Source organism: Zeugodacus cucurbitae, chromosome 4 (assembly GCF_028554725.1).
Source record: "Zeugodacus cucurbitae isolate PBARC_wt_2022May chromosome 4, idZeuCucr1.2, whole genome shotgun sequence".
Classification (NCBI taxonomy): domain Eukaryota; kingdom Metazoa; phylum Arthropoda; class Insecta; order Diptera; family Tephritidae; genus Zeugodacus; species Zeugodacus cucurbitae.
This window is the reverse complement of record NC_071669.1, coordinates 49,424,933-49,448,990: the sequence shown is the minus strand read 5'-3', so window position 1 is coordinate 49,448,990 and position 24,058 is coordinate 49,424,933. Positions and strand designations below refer to the sequence as shown.

The 24,058-nt window shown below is 35.5% G+C and overlaps 1 protein-coding gene across 6 annotated transcripts in view; it reads left to right on the top strand.

Moving 5' to 3' along the window:
• LOC105219966 (division abnormally delayed protein) overlaps nt 1-24,058 on the top strand; it is a 279,272-nt gene that overhangs the window by 189,995 nt on the left and 65,219 nt on the right. The window contains exon 3 of one of the 6 annotated variants that reach the window (XM_054230186.1): nt 3,384-4,506. The exons of the other annotated variants lie outside the window; for them this stretch is intronic. Within the exon in view, the coding sequence (XP_054086161.1) occupies nt 3,384-3,469 (86 nt within the window). The 3' untranslated portion in view covers nt 3,470-4,506. Of the gene's footprint in view, nt 1-3,383; nt 4,507-24,058 lie in introns of those variants that run through there. 6 annotated transcript variants of the gene reach the window in all.

Below are 24,058 nucleotides of genomic sequence, written 5' to 3'. Positions count from 1 at the left end.
GTTTTGTTTGTAAAGTGCAACTTTAAATGATAATAATGCTGATGGATTCATTAATTATGCTTAATATCATCAAGAACAGCTGACGCGCATAGTACAGCATATCATAGCATACATTTACATACAAAGTTTTGCAAAAAGAAGAGTGTCTGAAAGAGATATTTGCGGCAGTGTGTTCAGTGACAAAGTGCCAATGATGTTTACTTGAACTCAGTTGCCACTTGCTACTTGCCGCAGCCACATACTGCCACATTACACGGAGCAGTCAGCGCACACATACACATACATATGTACCAACATATATATATATTCAAATTGTATATGGGTGTGCAAATTTCCAATCTTCTGATAGTGTCAGTCAGTGGCAAGTTGAAGTTCGTGCGGAATTAATATTTATGCCTTTTAATAATTTATATGGCATTACTGACTTGTGCTGACACTTAGTGCACCGAAATGCGTTTGCGTAGTGATTAATATGAAAATACGAAATGCAGTTGCAGTGTTATTGTTATTGTTGCTGTTTTCATATTTCATTGTTATGTTTTTTATTATTTTGCTTTTTTGCGGCACTTGAGGCTTAAAATCGCATGCTTCACATTTATTGCCACATGTGCCGCCGAACTGCTTGCATTAAGGAATGCAATAAGGACAGCACACACACAAACGGATATAAATGTTACGTGAAGCAACAAAGAGTAGGCTTATGTGAATGCACATATTTAAATGAGCACAACGCTTCCTACAGACTTGTGGCACGCACAGTACAATATGATATTTCAGCTAGCAACCGACAGCTTTTGTCAGAGTTACACTATGAAAGCGTTTTGAGTATGTGTGTGGCAACTGTTGGACACATGGTTGCATGTTCCCAGTCGACTTTCATATTGCCTTTGTTGTTGCAGCCCCAATATAGTGCCGCCTGGCTGACTTTTGTTTATTTTGCAACAATGGAAAAACAGACTCACATACATATACACTGGCAGTACAACTTTCAAATACATGCATTTGTGTGCGGGAGTTGTTAAAAAACTGTAAACGACAGTCGAGAATTGTGCCACAATATGTGCCGTTTTCCGCTTGCCGCATTTACTTCCAGCTTTCTTATCTCACGCTCGTTGACAGTTTTTCGTTCTGCTTGTTGTTGTTGTATTACAATTGCCTGTGGGTCAAATCAAAACCACAATAATAACAACAACAGCGCTGCCTCCTTCAAATGCTGTCATCTGGGCAAACGCCATATAAGGAAATGCTGCAAGTGCATTTTTAGGCCACTGATGGCAGAATATATGCCACTCCTGGCTCTCCCGACTGAGGAGTTGCTACAGCAAACATCAGCAACCCAAACAAACAATCTTTGTCCTGCAACAACAACAGTTTTTTGCACAGTTAGTTGAAACAGCATCATAGCTACGAAGGAAAAAAACAATAACAAGAAAACTCTTTGCAATCCTCTCTCTTCCTCTACACAAATTGCCACTGTGTTGTGGCATGCTCTTGCTTTCTTTTATTGCAACTGTCAGTTACTTTTCACATAAATTTGAGCGCACAAAAATGGCGTCCGGATGACAAGGATCTGCTCTAATTTTTAGAAAATGAACATTTAATTTTATGAAACGAACACAAAGTTGAGATATTTTATTTAATTAATTTATTATGTAGGACAATTTTCAGTTGAAATAATAAAGATGTGTTGACACTCTGAGCTTTGCGTTATTACATTGTGTGTTCTTCATACAGTGTAATATGTAAGTCAGTGACTCGGACAGTGGTGAAAGCGATATTTCTGGCAATAACTGACATTTTTAAGACTGCAATGTAATGTTAAAGAAACTAGGTCGTCAAGTTAGTGCTTGAGAGTCACAAAGTCGAATATTCTTCAAGCAAATTACCATAAATGTTTATTTAAAAAAGTAACTGGTAAATTAGCTTATTTTTTTCACGTTCATGAGTCATACTTTATTCTATAGTATCATCTGCTCTGAAGCAGATAGTGGTTTGTGTCATTGCTAATAAATGTTGCCTACATTTTGGAGAGCTGCACGGCGAAAAAAGTTTGATCAACCAACACCCTGAGTGTTCCAAAAATAGCTAACGAGTAAGATTTATGAATCACGGAATATGAAATATATCTCGGGTGTTTTTCTGTATAAGACCTTAAGTCCGAAAGTGCTTATTGCTATCTTATCTTGGTTAAGACATCTCCGATCCGACAAATAAACCTTAATCATTTCCTCATACAATAAAACTTTTAATTGCCATTCCATTTACCACGAATATCTATAGATATATCTCTACACCAACATACTCACACGATATTCAGTGGCAGCCGCCGAAAAACAACATTAAACGAACACTTACGAAATTAATCGCTTATATTAAATTGGCTGCTCCCACAACATGCAATGGTGACCAGCAACGTGTGGCAAGCGCATAATTGCCACTTGGCGCCGTTTATCTGACGCAGCGCCACAAAACATGCAAACGAGCAGCCAACGAACCCAAAATCACCACCAAATTACCACCACTGAACGGTAATTATATGAATATATACAAGTTGAAATTTACATATTATACGTACACATATAAACATGATGCATGCCACAGCTACCGGCCGTATTGGCGGTATATAAATCAAAACATATAAAATGAAAATCACTAAAATCAATAAACATTGAAAACCCATAAGCGGACAACAATAACAACAAATGTTGTTACAGTGCTTGCAACATGCCACAAACACGGCGCACACATGGCGAAAAGGTGTAAGAAACACGCGCGTGTTTGCCTAAACACACGCATTTAAGGAGATTTCCTACTGACTTCGGTATTTATTTACGAAAATTCTAAACAATTTCTCCAGTATTCATTCCGATTCTTATGAGTTGCACGCTGCAGACAGCTAATTATCGATGATTGTGGCAGCGCAACGTGGGCGCAACAAAATGTGGCGCTGCACCGCACTGCACTTGAATGCTTAATCAGTGGCGTTGTTGTTGCATCCTTTTGTTGTTGTTCTTTATAAACTTTTGAGTATGTGCTTTGTTTATGAAATTAAATTGTGAGTTTATTTGCCTGAGGGTGCAGCTGCAACAATAACACAGCCATTAGCGACGGTCTTTAAGGTTGCACCACTGCTGCTGAACGCCCACAATGCATGCTTGCCACAAATGGAACACACACTCTCACACAAACCCATAAATGTACAATTGTACATACGTATGTAGGAGAGTCATTCCTTGTCGCACCCTATGGCGACGTTTCGCACGCATATCAGTTTAATTTTTAAGAGTCTATCGGTTTCCTACACTATAATTAACGCCACAAATTGAGTTAATAGATGATCAATCGCTAATACAAATAATTTTCTTCTTCTTCTCTCTTTGCAGGTAAGACTAATAGAAAAAGACACTCTTGTGAGTATAAAAATAATTTGTTGACTGGAAATATCGTAATTATAGCCCTCCAGCCATAGGTAAATATAAATAAGGTATTTAAATTTAAAATATTTAATTAAATATCGCTAAATTTCAATCCCCTAAAGAAACTAAACACGTTTTTTTAGAATTCCGAATTTATTTTTATACTCTCGCAACAAAAGTTGCTAAAGAGAGTATTATAGTTTTGTTCACCTAACGGTTGTTTGTAACACCTAAAACTAAAAGAGTTAGATATAGAGTCATATATACCAAAGTGCTCAGGGTGACGAGTAGATATGAAATCCGGATGTCTGTCCGTCCGTCCGTCCGTCCGTAAGAAGATCAAGTTCAGAATCGGACCATTGCCACGCCCACAAAATGGCGAAAACCAAAAGTACATAAAGTGTCATAACTAAGCCATAAAAGTAAAATTTGGAATAAAGGATCGCACTAGGAGGGTGCATATTTGGATGTAATTTTTTTGGGGAAGTGGGCGTGGCCCCGCCCACAAATCGGTTATTTGTATTTAACTCGCAAACTAATAAAGCTATATAAACCAAAATTTCTGCAGTCGTCTCTCTTACATACCCCACCACACACCATGAAAATAGTTAAAATCGGATAATAACCACGCCCACCTCCCATACAAAGGTTAGGTTGAAAATTACTAAAAGTGGGTTAACTAACTAACGAAAAACGTCAGAAACACTAAATATTGCAGAAGAAATAGCAGAAGGGAGCTGTACTCAGATTTTTTTACAAAATGGAAAATGGGCGTGGCATCGCCCACTTATGGGTCAAAAACCATATCTCAGGAACTATTCGATTCTATAATATTTTCTTGACACCCTGATAACACGGACAAAAAATGGGCGAAATCGGTTCACAACCAGTACTACTTTCCTTATAACTCAAATTTGAATTCCATCTTATTCCTTCACTTTATAATGTAAACATAAGGAACCAATGAAGATAACGGAATAAAACTTTACACAATTAGTGCATATCATCTCTGGCTTCACTTGTGAAAAAATTGTCGAAAACTGACAATAACTTTTCAGGGACCCAGATATCGAACATGTTGTCAGCGCCTAAGGATAAATTTTAACCGAAAATATGAGTAAATCTCTCAGATATCTCAATTTAATTCAGAGGAAATTGTTTTCTTCTAATAGTATGTCTCTGTTCCAAAACTTATTAAAATCGGGTCACAACATTTCCATATACCTCATTGTAGGTTTTTCAAAAGTATCTTCTTCTAGCTCCCATATACCTAATTATAGGTTTTTCAAAAATACGGTGAGCTTTATTCGGCATATATGTATTGGTTAAATTTCTTCAATAAATTGAGAGAGTATAAAATGTTCGGTTGCACCCGAACTTAGCCTTTTCTTACTTGTTATTAATTGTGCTAAGCATATAGCAATTCTAAGTCGTTTACAAACGCTAGTAATTAATATTTTATTCTGAACTGTCACAAAAACTTTCGGTATTGTCACAGTTTGGGATTTTTAAGTGAGAAGATCAAAACTTATAAAATTAGACAGAAAATAGTACAATCTTCTTCAAGAGTGTACAGCTCCTGGCGTACGCTGATGATATTGATATCATCGGAAGCAACGACCGCGCCGTTTGTTCTGCTTTTTCCCGCATGGATAAGGAGGCGAAGCGAATGGGTCTGGAGGTGAATGAGGACAAGACGAAATATCTCCTGTCATCAAACAATCAGTCGGCGCATTCGCGTCTTGGCTCCCACGTCACTGTTGACAGTCATAACTTCGAGGTCGTAGATAATTTCGTATACCTGGAAACCAGCATCAACAACACGAACAATGTCAGCCTCGAAATCCAGCGCAGAATAACTCTTGCCCACAGGTGCTAATTTGGACTGAGTAGTCAATTGAACAGTAAAGTCCTCTCTCGACGAACCAAAATCAAGCTCTACAAGTCGCTTATCATTCCCGTCCTGCTTTACGGTGCAGAAGCTTGGACGATGTCAACATCAGATGAGACGACACTAAGAGTTTTCGAGAGGAAAATTTTGCGTAAGATTTATGGTCCTCAGAACATTGGCAACGGCGAATACCGCAGACGATGGAACGATGAGCTGTACGAGTTATACGACGACATTGACATAGTTCAGCGAATAAAAAGACAGCGGCTACGCTGGCTAGGTCATGTTGTCCGAATGGACGAAAACACTCCAGCCCTGAAAGTGTTCGATGCAGTACCCGCCGGAGGAAGCCGAGGAAGGGGAAGGCCTCCACTCCGTTGGAGGGACCAGGTGAAGAGCGACCTGGTTACACTTGGGATCTCCAACTGGCGCCGAACTGCGAAGGAGAGAGAGAGGTGGCGCACTATCGTCGATTCGGCTATAACCGGCTAAACGGTTGCAACGTCAATCACATACATACTCTTGAGCAACAACAGGGAATGTCAAAACGAAAAAAATAAGAATTCTTCATAAGCGTTTATTTTGGCAAAATGATATTCAATATGTTAAATTTACAATAATAAAATTCTTCAGTTTTGATGTGCACATACCATGCAAGAAAAGACTCGATTGATTGACATAGCTCAGGTTCTATTACTTCCCATAGAATGCATTTTAATAATTATATTAATTTCTTTGATATGACAATACATAACTATATATACCAAACAGTGTCTTTGACATGTGGCAACTCTCTTCCAAAAATGGTCGGAATATGTCAATATTTACTGCAGCATCCATATACCATAAGTAATTTACACCAAATATGGGGATCTCAGTCCTTCCAGATGTCTACATAAATAGGATATCGGTCAACGAGTGAGATATGTTAGTGAAATCAATTTGGAATGATTTACTGCCAACACTGTATGGAATCAACCCTTGCCAATGACCCCTTATAAACAAATATTACCCAAGCTCTGAAGGTTTCTGTCTCAAGCGCTTTCCTGCAGTATATACTCAAGTCTCTATATAAATGCATACAACACATGAGACACACGTGAACAAAAGCAAAAATATTTTGAAATGCGGTTTGTGGCATAAAATTGCTATTTCTGCATTTTAATGCGCTCAAAAGAAAACAAATTGCTTTATGGAAAAGCAATATGGTTCATATATTATATTTGAATGTATATTTATAATAAATATAACCGAGAAATGTGCATATTTACAAGAAAAATGGCTTGCAACTTGTCATGGGTACGCATACATGCATATAATGGATTTTTCCAAAGGCCACAGATATAAAATATTTCACACGTTTTTTGCATTTGACGACTGACAAGTTGCAATCACATTGACGAGCACGTCGTTGCAATGACATTCAGTGGCATGAAAATGCAATAAAAACAAAAACATGTAAACTATATACATGAGCCTCGAGCTTGCCACCCAACGCCAAGTTGTCACCTATTTATGCTATAAATGGCTTCAAAATCTGTGAACAGCATTTATTGTGCACAGATAAATGTAAAAATAGAAAAGCAATAGCTACAAGGAGACAATAAGCAAAAACAGAATGCGAAGAAAGAAAAGTTGAAAGCGAAAATGAAAATGGTTAGACAAAGCGCTCGAGTTAGCTGAGACGCTCGTGACACACGCCCACCACCACATATATATGCAATCATATGCAACCATTTGTGGCAAGTGTGTGCGTGTTTGTGTTATGAGAGGCATTTGTCACACATTTTTAACGCATTTTCAACGCTTCGCACGTCATAAATCTACGGCGAATGACAATGAAAACACACAAAACAACAAAGAGCAAGAAGTTGCTTCTAAATTGTGAGCAATAATATAAAATGAAAGTCGTTGTAACCTTGGACAACAATAACAGCAACAAGACGCTGCTGTAATCAGAACAATTGGCGTTGAAGAATGCAGCTGAAGTCACAGCAGGTGCTCTTGCCAACAAAGTTACGGTTGTTGTTGTTGTTAGCTTTTTGTGTGTGTGCTGCCTCTTGGCAACAAGGCAAGTGCAGCAATTGTTGCTGTTGCGCGAATGTCACATTTCACTATAACGGCAATGTGTTGAATTATTTACTAGCAATGACAATAGCAACAGCAACAGAATAATAATTGCAGAGGAGATCGTAGCCCAAGAGACGCCAAGCGTTGTGATGTTACAAGGGCACCTTGAAGTTGCTGCCAAGCAATGCTGTGTCAATATGTTGGTGCAACAATGTAAAGAAAAATCGACGGCTTTGGCAACAATAGGCCGCGCATGGCAAATGAGCCGGCAAAGTTGTCAACACAGCGCTAAAGCGGCTGAACTGACGCTTAGCGCATCAACGAGTTCGAGACCCAATGTCATCACTGGCATCCTCAATAGTTGCACGTAACACATATCTCTTTGTTGTGTTGCCTCAGACAATTGCATTTCCTGTAGCAATTGTTGCCAGCCATCAAGTCTCATTGGATTCGTTATAGTTTTAGTTCTTTTGTGCTTCTTCTTCTTCTAATTTTGCCATGCCTTATTTGGCTATGAATTGCAAGGAAAGTGAAATGTGAGCTAGACATCGTCACCGCGCTGAAGGATAGGAAACGCGATGAGTGAGCGATTACAAAAGCTGATTCGATGATAATTACGGATATTACAGGAAGTTTGCTGCTTTTATAGAATATATTATAAAATAATATATAACGTAATCATAACGAGTGGAAAAATGATAATGAAGTTATTAAATTTTTTACTAAGAAAATATTTTTTTCAACTTAATTTAATTTATTATATATCTCTCTTTCATTAAAAGTTCGGATGTGTTCGGCACTCAACATACGTGTAATTTCCATTACTTGTAATGACCGAGAAATTAATTTTTAACAAAATATGTTAAGAGGAGCTTTTATGTTTGCTGTCGAAACATTTTTTCCGTTCTTAACCTTAAAAAGCACTTAATTTACCTTTACGTCAATCAGCGAGCTGCTAATATAAGAAAAACTAAACTTATTTTTATCTAACACGAGTGATGCCAACATAAAGATCAGGCGAAAGTCAATCTGGGAAGAGCGTGCCTCATCGAGATTCAACAGTGCGACTTTGTTTATCTTTTCGAATGAAACAGAGGCAGTGAAAGAAATCAATACACTACTCACGCGGCTAATGGATTAACGAAAACAAAACTCGTGAGTGAATATACACATACTTAGATATACTCGTATGTTTGGATATGTATATGATGTGTGATGGAGAGAGTGTGTGGGGGTGTGTGCCAACAAAAGTAATGTAGGAAATAGATACAAATATCGCATTGGATATAAATACGGTACAAAATACAATAAGACATATACAAGCGTACATATATTCATCAAGAGGGTGAAAAGCTTTTGATTGACAGCAAGCGAAACAGAAAAAAATTACCGTTGTACCGTTTCTATAAATTTGTATATAAGCTAAGATTGCAGGGTTGCACGCACTCACAATTTGAATGGGCTATACATACATATATGTATGTATATTCGTATGTATATATATTTATGGATGTATGCGAAAGTAAATATAATATCAAGTAGCTTCAGTACTTACCCCAATATGTCATACTTGTAAGTGCTGTTAAGTGCTATCGAAGTGATATTGCAACAGCTGTTGACGTACAAAATTAAATGTCAATTCCAAATGGAACGCAGCTTTTCGACAAACGAATATTTGACAGACGTAAATAAATGTGACGAATTCGTGGTTTCGAAGCTTAAAAACCAAAATGATGGTGAAATTGTAACTCGAACTAGAGAAGATAACATACTCTTTATATGTACCCATGTTTCATATATGAACACTCTCACTCGACTGTCGGAGTTTTAAAATTTAGCTACTTCTTTCTTTTTAAACAATAAAGTTCTCGCAGGTTCTCTGGTAAAAACTGTAAGTATGCATTTAATAAATGAGATCAGAATGAATTATATTTTTAAATAGTAGTTTGAGTATTTTGTGTTTTTAGTTGAAGCAGAGCCTATTTATATCTCGGCTGAAAACTTTTCATCAACTCTCTTTCTGAAAGTTTATAATACCTATTTGCCGCAATATTGTTTTCTTATTTTGGAATATAAAAATGTTTCTTTTTTTCAATTGTGCATATCAAATTGATAAAAAAAATCACAACAAATTTGTCGTTTGCAACTTCTCGTAAAAATCCGCGCAACATGTTTCGAGTGACATGTTGCTGTTAAACATGTTGCAGGGGAGATACAATGTAAACAGACAATATGCTCTCCGACTTTCTGAACAGAATTTAGCATACTATTAACAACAAAAGAGCGCACAAAGTGCAAAACTCTGCAAATAAATTCAAAAAAATTACAAAAACAACAAAAAAGTTGGAAAAGCACGACAGATGAACGTAAAAAGAAAAAAATAAGAAGCTGAGCTGCTGACCCCGAAACTTGTGAGATTTATCGATTTCATGCAAATTTCCCAATGCAAACAAAAGCAAAGCGGTGCTTTATATATAAATATATGTGTGCGTGTGAACGCAGATTTGAAAAAAGGAGCGGCTACATTTATGCACATAAATGTACAAAAGAGAAACGCCGGACTTTGTATCGTTGAACACGCCCGTCTCACTGCCAACGCACGTTGAACACGCTGACTGCCAGCCAGCCGGCTTTTGTTGCTTGGCCTAACAAACCAAGCAGACATCTTGGCAGCCAAACCCCTAACCCATTACGCGGCGCCACCTTTGGTGGTCTCTACAAAGGTGGTGTTGCTGCAAGCTATCCTCTTAATTATTAACGAGTACATTTGTATAATGGAGACTGTGTTTGGCATTCTCTGTTACTATGTACATATTCTGACTATTGTATAAAAACAGCAGTATCTGGGCAACAAAACAAGTTAAAGAACAGTATTCCAAGTTAAGCCCAAGGTCCATAAATTCAGATTTTACTAAAAATCAGTAATCGATTATTTTTCTATGCAGTCAAATTTAATCGAGCTAATGTCCAAAATAAGGTTTCCTTTATTTAAAATTATGAAATTATAACCCGTTAATACTTAAAAAAGAACTTCTCTAATAATGGAAGTCATCTCTTAAGTACTTAAGTACTTCCACCTAGGCAAATTGACGACCGTACCATGGTGGTAATCGTTAAGAGAAAATTTTAAAATTTCCAGAATGCGTAATAAGCTTTCGATGGTGAAGCAATCGCTAAAAGGGTTCGAACTAACAGGAATTCCAAACTGTTTAGCATGCAACATGGTGCCTGCAGTGCTTCATCGCGAGATTTATACATCAACACGTACACACATTCAGAAATGAGTAACTGTAACACTTTGTCTTTTTTACCAACAACAAAACACGAACCCAAAAAGCGGAACGGGAACACCGCTGCAACCTAATGTCAAAGGGCGTCACTGGGTCGTCGATGAGCGGTGCTTTCACAACCCACCAATAACTGTGACTGATCGCTGCGCTTGCCTTGCTTGAATGCTTCATATTACTACGAGTGCTTCAGTCGTGCCCGCGATGCCGCCTTATGGATTTACTACACGTCGTGCCGCAAGCTAAACAAAGAAAATAAGTCAAAACGAAAAATCTGAAAATACGGAAAACAGCAAAGAGAAGCAGAAAAATAAACAAAAGTGTAACATAAAGCAAAAAAGTAGCATAAACAAAAAAGAGCAAATAAATAGTTTGCCGCAAAACGTAAGCCAATAAACAACTCTCTCATGCAGATAAAGTTCTTTACAATGTTGAATTGGTTACGTATACGCACCGTCCGGGAGGATAAACGGAAATACGCAAGCCTTTTCGGAGCGCGTGCGGAGTCTAGGGTGTTGCGCTGGGGGAGGTCGGAGGTGAAAGTGACGTGCGTGTTAAAATTGACAAATTTGTTTGTATGATAAAGTCTGCGGTTGCCGAGAGTATGCACGGTGAAGGCGTCAAGATGTCTGCGCTTCCATAGCGGTGGTCACTAGTTCCACATATTTGCTATTTTTGTTTCAATACCTTGAAACTTTTCTGCCGTCAATATTAACCAAAGTTTTCCTTGGAATACTTTCTTGGCAACAGTTTTAGTTTGACATGCCACGAAGTGCTGCATGTATGGTTGTACCGCTATTTCAGGGGCGTTTTGTCATTTAATAAAAAGTCAGTTTACGAATAACTTGCGCACGGAACTTAACTCGGAAGCTACTGATTATATATTTTTACAGACTAAATGCAATTTCATTTGTTGCATTAAGAGAAGAAAAGAAAATGAGAACGAGACTTGAGAAACAGAGATAGAGATATATAGAGAGATAAACAAAAATAGAGCTGGAACTTTGTGAGTCCCCAAACCCCAGTGGTTAAGAATTGAATTTTTAGCATAGGGTGGTCTATAAATACTGTTGTTAATTTTGTTGTAGCAGCGATTTTACGACGATTTTACAAATTATTTTGACGTAGTGTTCTCTTATGTAAGCTCCACTGTAATGGGAACGAATATTTTATAAATACTAATTCTGCTATCCAACGGCTTAGTAAACAAGATCCAGAAGTTTTCGTAATATTTTCTCAACAATATTTAAGTCTTAGAAAGAAACATTAAAGGATTAGAAATGCTGCATTTAATAAAAAAAGGTAATTTTATCACGAACTATTTTGTTCGAATTAGTAGGAACCTACATAAAATTAATAGCTTCATATCCCATATTTAGTTGCATTATTAACCACAATTACATGAAAATAAAAACGGAAACAAACACTTTATGTATATACAGATAGATATAAAATGTAATGGAAAACGATGTAATTGATTGCTGTGAATTCATAAACTGTCTTCCTTCTTCTTGTCTTGTCTTGAAGTGTTTGCTACCAAACCCAATGAATAGAATAGAATGAATGTATGTTTGTATATATGTGATCTATATTGTATACTATTTTACTAAACGCTTCTTATAACTATTTTTCCAACCAAAAGAATATACTTCTTTCTATGTGTGTTTTTATGTTTGTCTATGGAAATCAATGATCTTACGAGGCAAAGGTAAATTATGGCATTTTGCCACAGAATGTTGCTTGTGTTGTTTGCTGCAATTTATCTATTTTGCACCATTTGTATTCCTACATTACGTAACATAGCACAACATACATAGTATGACATACAGACTTAATGAAGTATTTATCGGTCACTCGGCCTGCACAACTGGAATTTCGCTTCTACCGCTTACAGCAAGTAATGTTCTACTATTAGAGAGAGCACAAGATAAGAAGGTCTAGAGTTAATAACAAAAAATATGAACTTAACAAGCTCACAAATTGGGTTCGAAGTTTCTGCGTTCACTTGTCAGACATCAATCATACAAAGTGAAGAGGTTTTAATGTGCGCTTTGGGGTCAGTTGGCAGTATAAGTGTACACTGAGAGGAAAGAATTTGACGGTGATTTGGAAAAAAATTAAAAAAAACTTATAAATAGTTTAAACTTGATTTTGATTTTTACATTCCACTGTCAGTATTAAAAAAATTTTCAATATTTCGAAAAAAAATCTGAAATTAAATATTTATAATTTCTTTAAGAGTATGAGTTTATCTTTAATTTTCCGGTCATTTAATACTTTGATTTTCTTTCATTCGTCCCATAAAAAAATATTTCAAAAGCCACTTATATGAAAGTCACTTATCTTTGAGTTGTTTAGTCCTTTGTTCCTTTAATAATAGTTATTAATGATGAGCCGGACGGTTTTGTAAGGACAATCAGTTTGCTTTATCATAAAAAGGGGAAGATAGTTTGCCACCAAGCTCTTAAGTGCTTGTGAAAGCTTATAAGCTTGGGCTTTTATAAAGAATGTGGTGAGAATTGTTTCCGGTAGTGAGGAGATTATAACTTTTTTTTCTTCTCCACATAACCTAGGACTCTTTTATTAAACGAAAGCTCTCAACAGACTAATATTTTACATTTTACGAAAAATTGGTTACTAAATTGTTGTTACTTTTGTAAACTCTAATTATTCTTTTTCAATGAAATTTCGTAATTTTCAGAAATTTTGGCATTACTTTCCATCTTATGCGCCACTTTCGCTGTTTGCCGTCGTATTGCTTTGCCTCTTGGCATTTGTCCTCGCTACTTTGCTGCAGTCAAAGTAACTCGGCTACATACTCAATGTCTGCTTTCAGGACACTTTTTGTAAGGTAAAATTGTATATTCTTCGCGTCACTTTGGTTGATAAACTAGACGCTGGTTTGCCTTTTCGATTCACTTAACGGTTTATAAGTATATCTGTCACTTTAATACTTCCTCATCTTTAAGGCCGCTGCCTTGAGCTGCGCACTTTGTCTTACGACTTTGACGTTTGCCAGCCAGCTTTCTTGTGCTTTTTTCTGCTCTTTTGTTTGTTGTTGTAGTGAAGTCTCCATATTATCCCTTTATAAGTCAATGGAGTCACTGCTATTTGGCTCAATTACTTTAACGCTAGCAGTTTTCGTCCTTCTGCGACTTTTATTGCTATTTAATCAGGAAGATCATGAATACAACGTCTTTCGCATCTTGAATGAGCAAATGAGCTTGGAAGATAGGACGAATAGCAAAGTGTGAAGGTAGTGAGAAACTCATTTCATACAATTACATGATAAGTTCATTAATCAGGATAAATTAATTTTTGGCGCTTGAACCCATTTTTATTTCTTGTTTGTGGTGCGTAGCGTCAATTATAAAGCACTTTGATATTGGTGTAAGCAGTTTTGTTGAATTTTCTACATTGATTGATGTTGCAGTCAAAAGCTGTTTAGGAAATTTAACTAGTATTTGCAAAGAGCTAGTATTATTCTAAACAATATTTGTTCTTGTTGAAAATGTGAAAAATATGTTATTTTATGAACAACATAATCATATTGCAAGCTAGAAAAAATGCATATAAATATATCCATGTGACATAAGTCGTTACATATGTTGCAATTAAACGACAGATTGCACAATTACACGTGTCAAAAAAAGATAAATACATAGTTAAATTTTTAATAACAAATTACTCAGAATTATACATATTTCAAATGAATTCTATCAAAAGGCACCAGCAAAAAATATATCGTATACTTCTTTAGTAGATACATATGTACATATGTATGTACAGTTCGAATGAAAATAACCATGTTTTCATAACGGTATTGCGCACATAATGAAATAAAATTTTGTAAGAAATTGTTGGTTCACAACAAACATATTTTTTTCTTAATTTGAGCATTTATGCAAACTATTGGATAAATGTCAATAACAATTTTTACAAACAAAATAATTATTTTTTCATAATTGTTGTTTGAAATTTTGTTATATAAAAACTACTACTACTTTTATTTTACTATTTACCACACAAAAACATAACGTCAACACGATGCGGCAACTATTTTTATGCCTACTGAAAAATACAAAAGCACAGAAGAATTCAAATTTAAAGCGATAAAAATATGAGCCCCCGCACTTACACACATTCACACCCTCCCAAGCATCTGCAAACAGCCAATGAACTAATGAACAGAAAAAATATATTTTGCGTTAAATTAAAACACAAATCCACAAATTCGTATCTACTCGTGCCTATTTACTTACATAAAAATTGAAACTAACAACACACAACATATTTTTTGGCAACGTTTGCTATGCTAATTTCGGCCGCATGAGTTCCCAAATTAAAACATTCTCTACAGCCTATAGGCGGTTTATGAAAAAAAATTATGTATATGTATATATGTATGATTGGATGTGTGTTTCTTGGCAAAAATAATTTAAATATAAACAAATAAGTGAAAAATAAACGCGGAAAAATTATTCTAACGTCACATAGAAAAATATTTCAAACATAAGTCACAGGGTAGATAAAAAAGGACCAGAAAACCCGCACAAACTACCCTGTGAAAAAAATGTGTGGAAAAAAGTGGGCTAGATGACCTAAGAGTAAACGAAAAACGTTAATCAAAAATATTTTTAATTGTATTCAAAATTTGAGAAATGCACATTTATCTAAAGGGTATGTAGACGGCAACGAAATCATTGACAACGATGATTGAGCACCAAATTAGTAACCAACAGTGGGCCGACAGGAAGATGAGTGGATTAAGTCGAAAATGAGACCTAAGAACTAAATATGTCTTAGCACTTGGGCTCTTCTTCTATACATACATAATGATATTCGCACATGAGTCTGCTGCCGATTTAATAATATATTTTTGTGCATATCCAAATTGCATGGCAGCTGAGTCAAGAAAAATCAATAGGAATTCTTGCCAATAAATTGAACTCTCAAAGGATTAGTCAATATAGTGGTTTACACTCGACACAGAACATTTATAAAAGGCAAATTTTTTCCACTTCAGTAGAATATTTATTCGACATTTTTCATATTCGGATTCAATAGTTGGTCTCTAGTATGGAGCTACATAGTAAGCACTGTTTTCGGGTTCGTTGCACTAGAGTCTAATGACCAGACTGAGAAGGCTAAAAATAATGTTTCGAATTTTTAAACTGTTTTTTTTTTTTTTGGTGTTATGTGTTTATTCACGCATTTGTTTTTATTAAACCAGAGTCATAAATTTGAAAAAAATTGCTGATATGGGAATGAGATATGGTAAATATTTTATTAATGAGTCATCGCAAAAACAACTCAGAATATAATTTATATAGCCTTTATTCCTACTAAACATTTGTCCTACTTACGATATTTGCTCTGAATATTAACTCCAATAGTATTTTTTTTTTAATTTTACTTCAATTCATGCTCTTATATTAACATATTACATATTTTACTGTAATTCCTATTACATTTTTTTTTTTGATTTTACACGGGCCTTATAGTTATTGTTATAAATACTTCAACTATTATTCCATTCAGTGATCTTCATTTTGGTAGTCACTGCTTTCATTTCCACTACAGTACTACCCTTCCTCATTCATGCAGTGATTTAATTCCCCAGAAAATAGCTTTTGTAAATGGCATTCCAAGGTCCACTGAGTAATTGACTCAACCTTCACTCTTAATATTCACTCATTCTCTCATATATTACAGCATTTTGTGGCTATTCTTAATGTATACCAACTGTTACATATATATAAATGTATGTGTGCTGTTAATCTGAATATACAAGAATTATAAGAACTTTTCAAAAATAGTTTCTGCACTTATTGCCACTAAATTTCAGAATCACGTGGGTATAAAAATAAACATTTTGCCTTCGAAAATAGTGAAATATTTTCATATTCTCATCTGTGAATATACTTATACACATAAGAATAATATTGGCATATTTTGAAATCCCAGATAATTTATTGCCTACATTAAAAGTTATTCAATTGCTATTTTGTTGCCTTGCTACTATGTAGTAAATATATAAAGCATTGTAGATTATTTGCATGATAAACTAATTTTGTCCCTTAACAGCTACTATACTTAAGCGCTACTCTCTTTAAAAAAATTGTATCTATGAACATACTTAATACCTCTTCATTTGAGTTCCCTTACTGATCAGCTATTTTTATTTTATACTTTTACTTGTATTTTTTTTTTTTTTAGGTTGTCTAATCGAAAACAGTTTTAGTAGAAATATTGTATAGAGAATCTCATTAAAAGCTTTCAGTTTTTCTCAAATTCTTCATTAATCACCACATTTCGTGTTGCTCAGCTAGAAGTGACACCAGTCTCTACGCCTTATTTACTCAAACCTAAATACATTTTCAAATGAAAGGAAATGAAGCCATATGATTTGTAGTAAACAACGAGTTGAATATAAAATTCAAAACTCAATCGGAAGTAATAATTAACACACAGCATTTCTGCAAATACAAAATTCTTAAACAATATATAGCTTTTATAGATAATGGCTAGGAAAATTCTATTATATTCAACCCTTTCTTTCTATTCAACAACTTTTGGTAAATGGAAGATCCTGACATTATCGTAGATAGATCTTGTAAACTATTTATTTCTAAAAAGGTTTGAAAATTTTTGAGCACTCTACACAACCAATCTCTACACAAACAAAATCAATATCGTTTGAGTATTTAACATAATCTCACTTTATATTCTATGAAATATTTATCTTAAATTTTCCTACCGGGCCTTTACCAACAACTCATAAACACATTCTAATATTGGCTGTAATTTATTATTGGTGTGGTAAATGAATGTAACACCATTACTTTTCTATCAACTGCTTGTTGTTTCTGTTGCTGCAAGTCGATGAAGGCTAATTTGAACTCTTAATAACAGCGTGCTTGCAATAAACTTACATGGGCTGGCAACCTTCAACTGCAGCATACAAAAAATTTTAATGTTGCTACAACAAATTCAACATCAAACCGTAAATTCACAACAAATCGTTGCAACAAATGCATTTGTAGATTTATTTTAATATAAAAATTGAGCAAGACTACGACAAACCCCGCGTGACTTTAACTATTTGCTCATATGTGTATGTTTGTATGTCTATATGCGGCAATAACATGCGACAAGCGTGACCTACCCTCCCCTTTGCAGTGTGGCGTATAATCGAAATTGTGTGTTACCAGCAAATAAAGTGACTTTTCCATACAATAAATCCATGCATGTGTGCGATTGTGTGTGTCTGCTAATAGTTTGTTGGTATCTGTTGTTGTTTACTTTGCCGGCGAATTGGCACACAAAACGCTGACAATGCGTGACAATTTATTGGACACATCAGTGACACACATTGGAGGCACAAACCGACGAAAAAAGTTCAACGGAGATAAACAGGAAAATTGAAAATGAAAATCAAATAGAAATAGAAATACAAACGAAATGTGCTTGTGGCATGACGGCGCAACAACAACAACATACATATGTATTTATATGTAATTATGCACTTAACATTTGCACTGGCCGCCGTTCGCTACTCACCGCTTAAGGGCATAACACATGACGGTGTGGCAAGCACCTCCTCACCCTTCATGCCACTTGCCAGACTACAGCGCCGTTAAGCCACATTACCAATTTGAGCTTTGTCCGAGGATTTATGCGCCCGCCATTTAAGCTGCTTGTTTATAGAGACGGCGACTCATTGCACTCGCTGCCAAAATGTATCCACACACATGCAATATATTAGCACATAATGGTCGTGGATTTGCTTCAAATGCTCAGTGTGACTTACAGTTTAGCGCCTGCAGCATTTTGTCCAAAACTTGACAAAGCCGCGTTGCGCCTTTTCAAAATGCATGTGCACTGAAATAAATTTCGCTTAATGCTCGTATTTCTAAATTAATATGTACTTATTAACACACATACACTGTGTAATAAAAGTAGGCGAACATGAAAAGTAACTCACGTTTCTTCAAAGCCAAATTTCATTTTTTTGCTTTTGTATTTATTCTAAGATAATGTGGTCAGATTTGTGCAAATATTAATACAAGAAACACACTCTTATATACAAATATATATATATATATATACATATATTTATGGCTTTGTATTTATGACTACCTGCTTGGCTGATCGCGTTGCACATTAATTTTCGCTCATATATTTATTTATTATTAGTCGCCGAAACGCAGAGCATGGCAAACGTTTAAATTCCATTTTCCGCAGTCATAAAATTTTCGCATATTTTTACACAATTGAATCGCAGCCGAGCATTCTTTGGCAATTCGGCACTCGAATAGGTCATTTAGTATGCCAACTGCCTCATTCATTGGTTAGCAAATTCTTTGTGGATTGCAAATTCATAAACAAATTCGATGAATGCACAATTTAGCGTGTAGTGAGAGACTAAATCTAGAAAGAAAAAACTTCGGGATCCCGATTTTTTTCGGATTTTGACGGAATATATTTTGTTTAATTCTGTATTCTCTTATATTCTAATCATAAAGCCCAACAATAACATCATATCAACATTATAAAATAATGATAATTAAAGTCGGGATTAAGTATATTGAGAGTAAAACATAAAGCAGATTATTATAACTCAAAGTTAATACAAATATCAATAAAATCAAATTTTGAAATTCAGAACTTTAGAAGTGATCATTATGTTCGAATATCTACCGTTAACTCCATACTTCCATTTACGCCAGCTTATTCTTTTGGTGTGTATCTCGCCAAGCTTTCAAAATGTGGCATTAACTTTCCTACAGAGTTCAAAATTCATTTGAAATCGCCCCGAATCTTCACAAAGTCAACTCTAATTTGACAAATACAAAATGTGGCAATTACTTACTCATGCTGGCGGCTTTTTGAACTTACCACACTATTCATTACAACTCGCACTCCAGACGCTTAGTTTCACAGACAAATTTGGTGCCATATACAAAGTACAACAATAACAACACATTGTTGCAAATGCACACGCGCACATTTGTCAGCGCCACATTTGCATTTCGGCTGCGCGTTATCGATCGAGTGGAAAAAAGGCTAAATAAGACACAGATTTCAAGTGACAACGCCGCCGTCAATTCCGAACATTAAAATAATAAAATTTGTGCACTCACTCACACACACATAAACACATATGTACTTATGTTTGAAAGACCGTACTTATGACCTGACTTAAATGCGCGCATGAGCATTCGAGAGTTTTTTTGTACTCAGGTAGGGATGTGTTTTGCATATTACCGTTTTTTTTTTGTATATTTTTGTTTCTTTTTTAAGTCGAAAATCTTGTAAATCAATGGTGATAAATTGTAAATTGAATAATAGTCTGAGCACACAATCATACATACATACATACACGCAACAAAACACGCACAGAATTGCGACTGATTGTCGTCGGTTGATTGCGTTCAATGCTTTTAGAAGCCACTCTCAATTGCCACCGTAATAAGCATTTGGGTTTTTGCTAGCTTTTTGTTGCACTGTAATGTATTTGTATGTGTGAGTTTTATTGTGGCATTATGTGAAGAGCTTCGTAGTATACTCGCCGATCAACCACTCGAGCGCGCTTGTTGAGTTGAGCTCAAGCATCTTAAGAAATCAAATAAATATTTTGTTTGGCATTATTCAATTACAGTTGGCAATTGAGAGGTCCACTATAAACTACAATACATGTATGTATATGTGTCTATGCATGAAGTTGCACAATGGCAGCTTGCAACAATAAATTTAAAAAATAAACTCTTGAGAAATGGGTGTGATCAGCTAAATCTTCAATCAACTTGATGTGAATTCTGACAGGAAACAGAGACCGTGATTTCATTGTATAATATTCTGTCCAAGCGCGATCGATTAACCTTTTTAATGAATCTTCTTCATTTCGAAATCCGCGAGGGAGGATCTTATGTTGTATTTAGAACTATAACTCCGCAATCTGTTTAACATAGTGATTTTAACTGTGGCCTGTCTTAACTATATTGCAATCACCTAATAAATAGGATGAAAGTAAAAGCTTCCGAATTTGATAATTTCGAGTTAGCAACTCTGATGTAAGCAGTTAACTTCAACCATCAAGCCCTGTGAAAGCTATTATCATGTATTCTCTTGAGGTTAATCTGTGTTCTTTGGTAATGAACTTTATTCCATTTTTTTATAAATTTAAGTATTTACATTCATGTACTAATATATATAATGAAGTGTCTACGATGATCATCAACTCCAACAGAATTAATAATGTGTGCTTCATGTAAAAATTAAATCACTCATGGCAATTTCTATTAAACACATTTCATATTAGTCATCTAATTCTCATTCAAGCATTCACCCATTCACACAAATACACTTCCGAACACGCGATGCAATGCTGGCAACCATTCCACTTTCAGACATGTTCGCATATAACGGGTGATTTTTTTGAGGTTAGGATTTTCATGCATTAGTATTTGACAGATCACGTGGGATTTCAGACATGGTGTCAAAGAGAAAGATGCTCAGTATGCTTTGACATTTCATAATGAATAGACTTACTAACGAGCAACGCTTGCAAATCATTGAATTTTATTACCAAAATCAGTGTTCGGTTCGAAATGTGTTTATCGACAAATTTTGTTCAGCGATGAGGCTCATTTCTGGTTGAATGGCTACGTAAATAAGCAAAATTGCCGCATTTGGGGTGAAGAGCAACCAGAAGCCGTTCAAGAACTGCCCATGCATCCCGAAAAATGCACTGTTTGGTGTGGTTTGTACGCTGGTGGAATCATTGGACCGTATTTTTTCAAAGATGCTGTTGGACGCAACGTTACGGTGAATGGCGATCGCTATCGTTCGATGCTAACAAACTTTTTGTTGCCAAAAATGGAAGAACTGAACTTGGTTGACATGTGGTTTCAACAAGATGGCGCTACATGCCACACAGCTCGCGATTCTATGGCCATTTTGAGGGAAAACTTCGGAGAACAATTCATCTCAAGAAATGGACCCGTAAGTTGGCCACCAAGATCATGCGATTTAACGCCTTTAGACTATTTTTTGTGGGGCTACGTCAAGTCTAAAGTCTACAGAAATAAGCCAGCAACTATTCCAGCTTTGGAAGACAACATTTCCGAAGAAATTCGGGCTATTCCGGCCGAAATGCTCGAAAAAGTTGCCCAAAATTGGACTTTCCGAATGGACCACCTAAGACGCAGCCGCGGTCAACATTTAAATGAAATTATCTTCAAAAAGTAAATGTCATGAACCAATCTAACGTTTCAAATAAAGAACCGATGAGATTTTGCAAATTTTATGCGTTTTTTTTTTTTTAAAGTTATCAAGCTCTTAAAAAATCACCCTTTATACCTTTATTACATGAAATTCGAATCAAATCACACATGTGAACATAAACAGACGAGTATATAAATTTAAGCTCAAACACACCTATGTTTAATCATACACTTGTGCACAAACATATTTATGAGTACCTATGTACAAATCCATGTCTTTTTATAACCAATCCATCAAACAGGCTTAGAACTCACTGACGTCACGCAGCGCAAGGTGTTCTTCTTTTTTTCTTCTGCTTGATTTAACTTTTCTTTGAATGAATGAAGACAGCAAAGTTGAATTCATTAAGTCCAAAGAGTATTGTGTTGGCTCTCTGGGGTGCATTCTAACAACAACAAAATAAAATATTTTATGAAAAGATTGCTTGTATTTGTATTCATACTATGTATGAGTGAGTTTAGGAAAAACTTGTTAGCCTTGCCAGAAGGCCGTCGCCACCTTTGCCACCGCCGTGCGCCAAACCAATGCCATAGACAATGGTCGCCAATTTATTTGTCATCGTTGCCGTTGTTGTTGTTGTTGTCGTGGTCGCGAGCGCTATTGCCATTGTTACTGTCTTTATCGTCATAATTACATACACGTCACTTGCAGACATGTCATTTACTAGTACATTTTATTTTATATGCATATATAGCTGCCCTGTAGGAAAATTGTAACAAATAACAGCAAACACATAAACAAGAAGTAGCCTATTGGAAATAAAGTCAACAATAAGGATCACATTGGTGTAGAAATAACTAGTATCAGACAACCTGTTAAAATTTAAATCAAAATTAGTGTTATATTTGCTCGAATTAGCTCTCATTTTCCTACCGGATATGTACTTTATATTAAATACAGAAGTTGGTATAGGTGTGTGCATATTTGCTCACCTACACTAGCCGTCTCGTCGTCGTAAAGTCTGTGCCAATAAAAGACAACACCGTTCAAGCGCACCAAACAACAACAGCAACAATGAGTCACATATATGTACATATGTATGTGCAACAATTGGTCAGTGCACTGCTCAACCGTGTTGTCCACACGGCGAATTCTACAACAGTCACCCACCGATAAGCGGCGAATTGCAGTCAAAGTTATAGTTGTCTGAGTTGAACTACACTTTTCAAGTTATTCTCATTTCATCCACTTGTTTGTACGTTTGTTATCTTCTGTATTAGTTGCCATTTTCTCGGTCTTAGTCGGTTTAAATTGAGTTCTTCAGCCCTATGGCCATTTATTCTCATTACTTTCTCATTTATTTAGTGTAATTCACTATTAAACAGCTGCGCTATCCCTTTTGCTATTGCACTTAAGTAAATATCTGTGTGTGTGTGTGTGACTCGAACATCCTTGAAGCCTTATGCTACCGCATCAAAGTTATATTTTCGTTAGGATAATTAAGTTGAAGTGTAAATATTGCTCAGAAAACCAAAAATTTGTTGCATATCTCTGCCTAACTATGGACATATATGTATTAGTAGTAAATGCATTTTACTGTAAATCCGTTATTGCAATTATATTGCCAATTTATTTATTTGAATACAATGCAACAGTCAATTCCATTTGCAAATGAACTAATTACGTACTTTCATTATTGAGGATTGTAATATACCATAATGTAATTTATTTAAGTATGTTAAATGTAATAATATAAATTATTAATAACATCAAAATGGTATATTATTGTACAATTTGTAAGAGAGTTTTACCATATCTAAAATTGCGTTACCGATTGTGTATCAATACACAAAAATCCTCGGCATATATTTTGCATACTAAAATGTGCTTTGGATTGGACTCTGGAGCCATATATAGTATTGCCACATATACTAAGCTAATACTTATGTGAAAGCCCTCACTAAAATAATCGAACTTTTTCTTATTTATTCTTACAAGTAATTAATACGAAAATCTAACTTTTCTCTTTCTTTTATTTCAGGTAAGATTTACTGAAAAGTTCAAGGGAGTGCCCAACTATTAAATATGTACAATCGAATTCACAACACATATCTACTTTGGTGCAAGTATCATGTATGTATTTCAAAGAACTTATTTCAATTCTT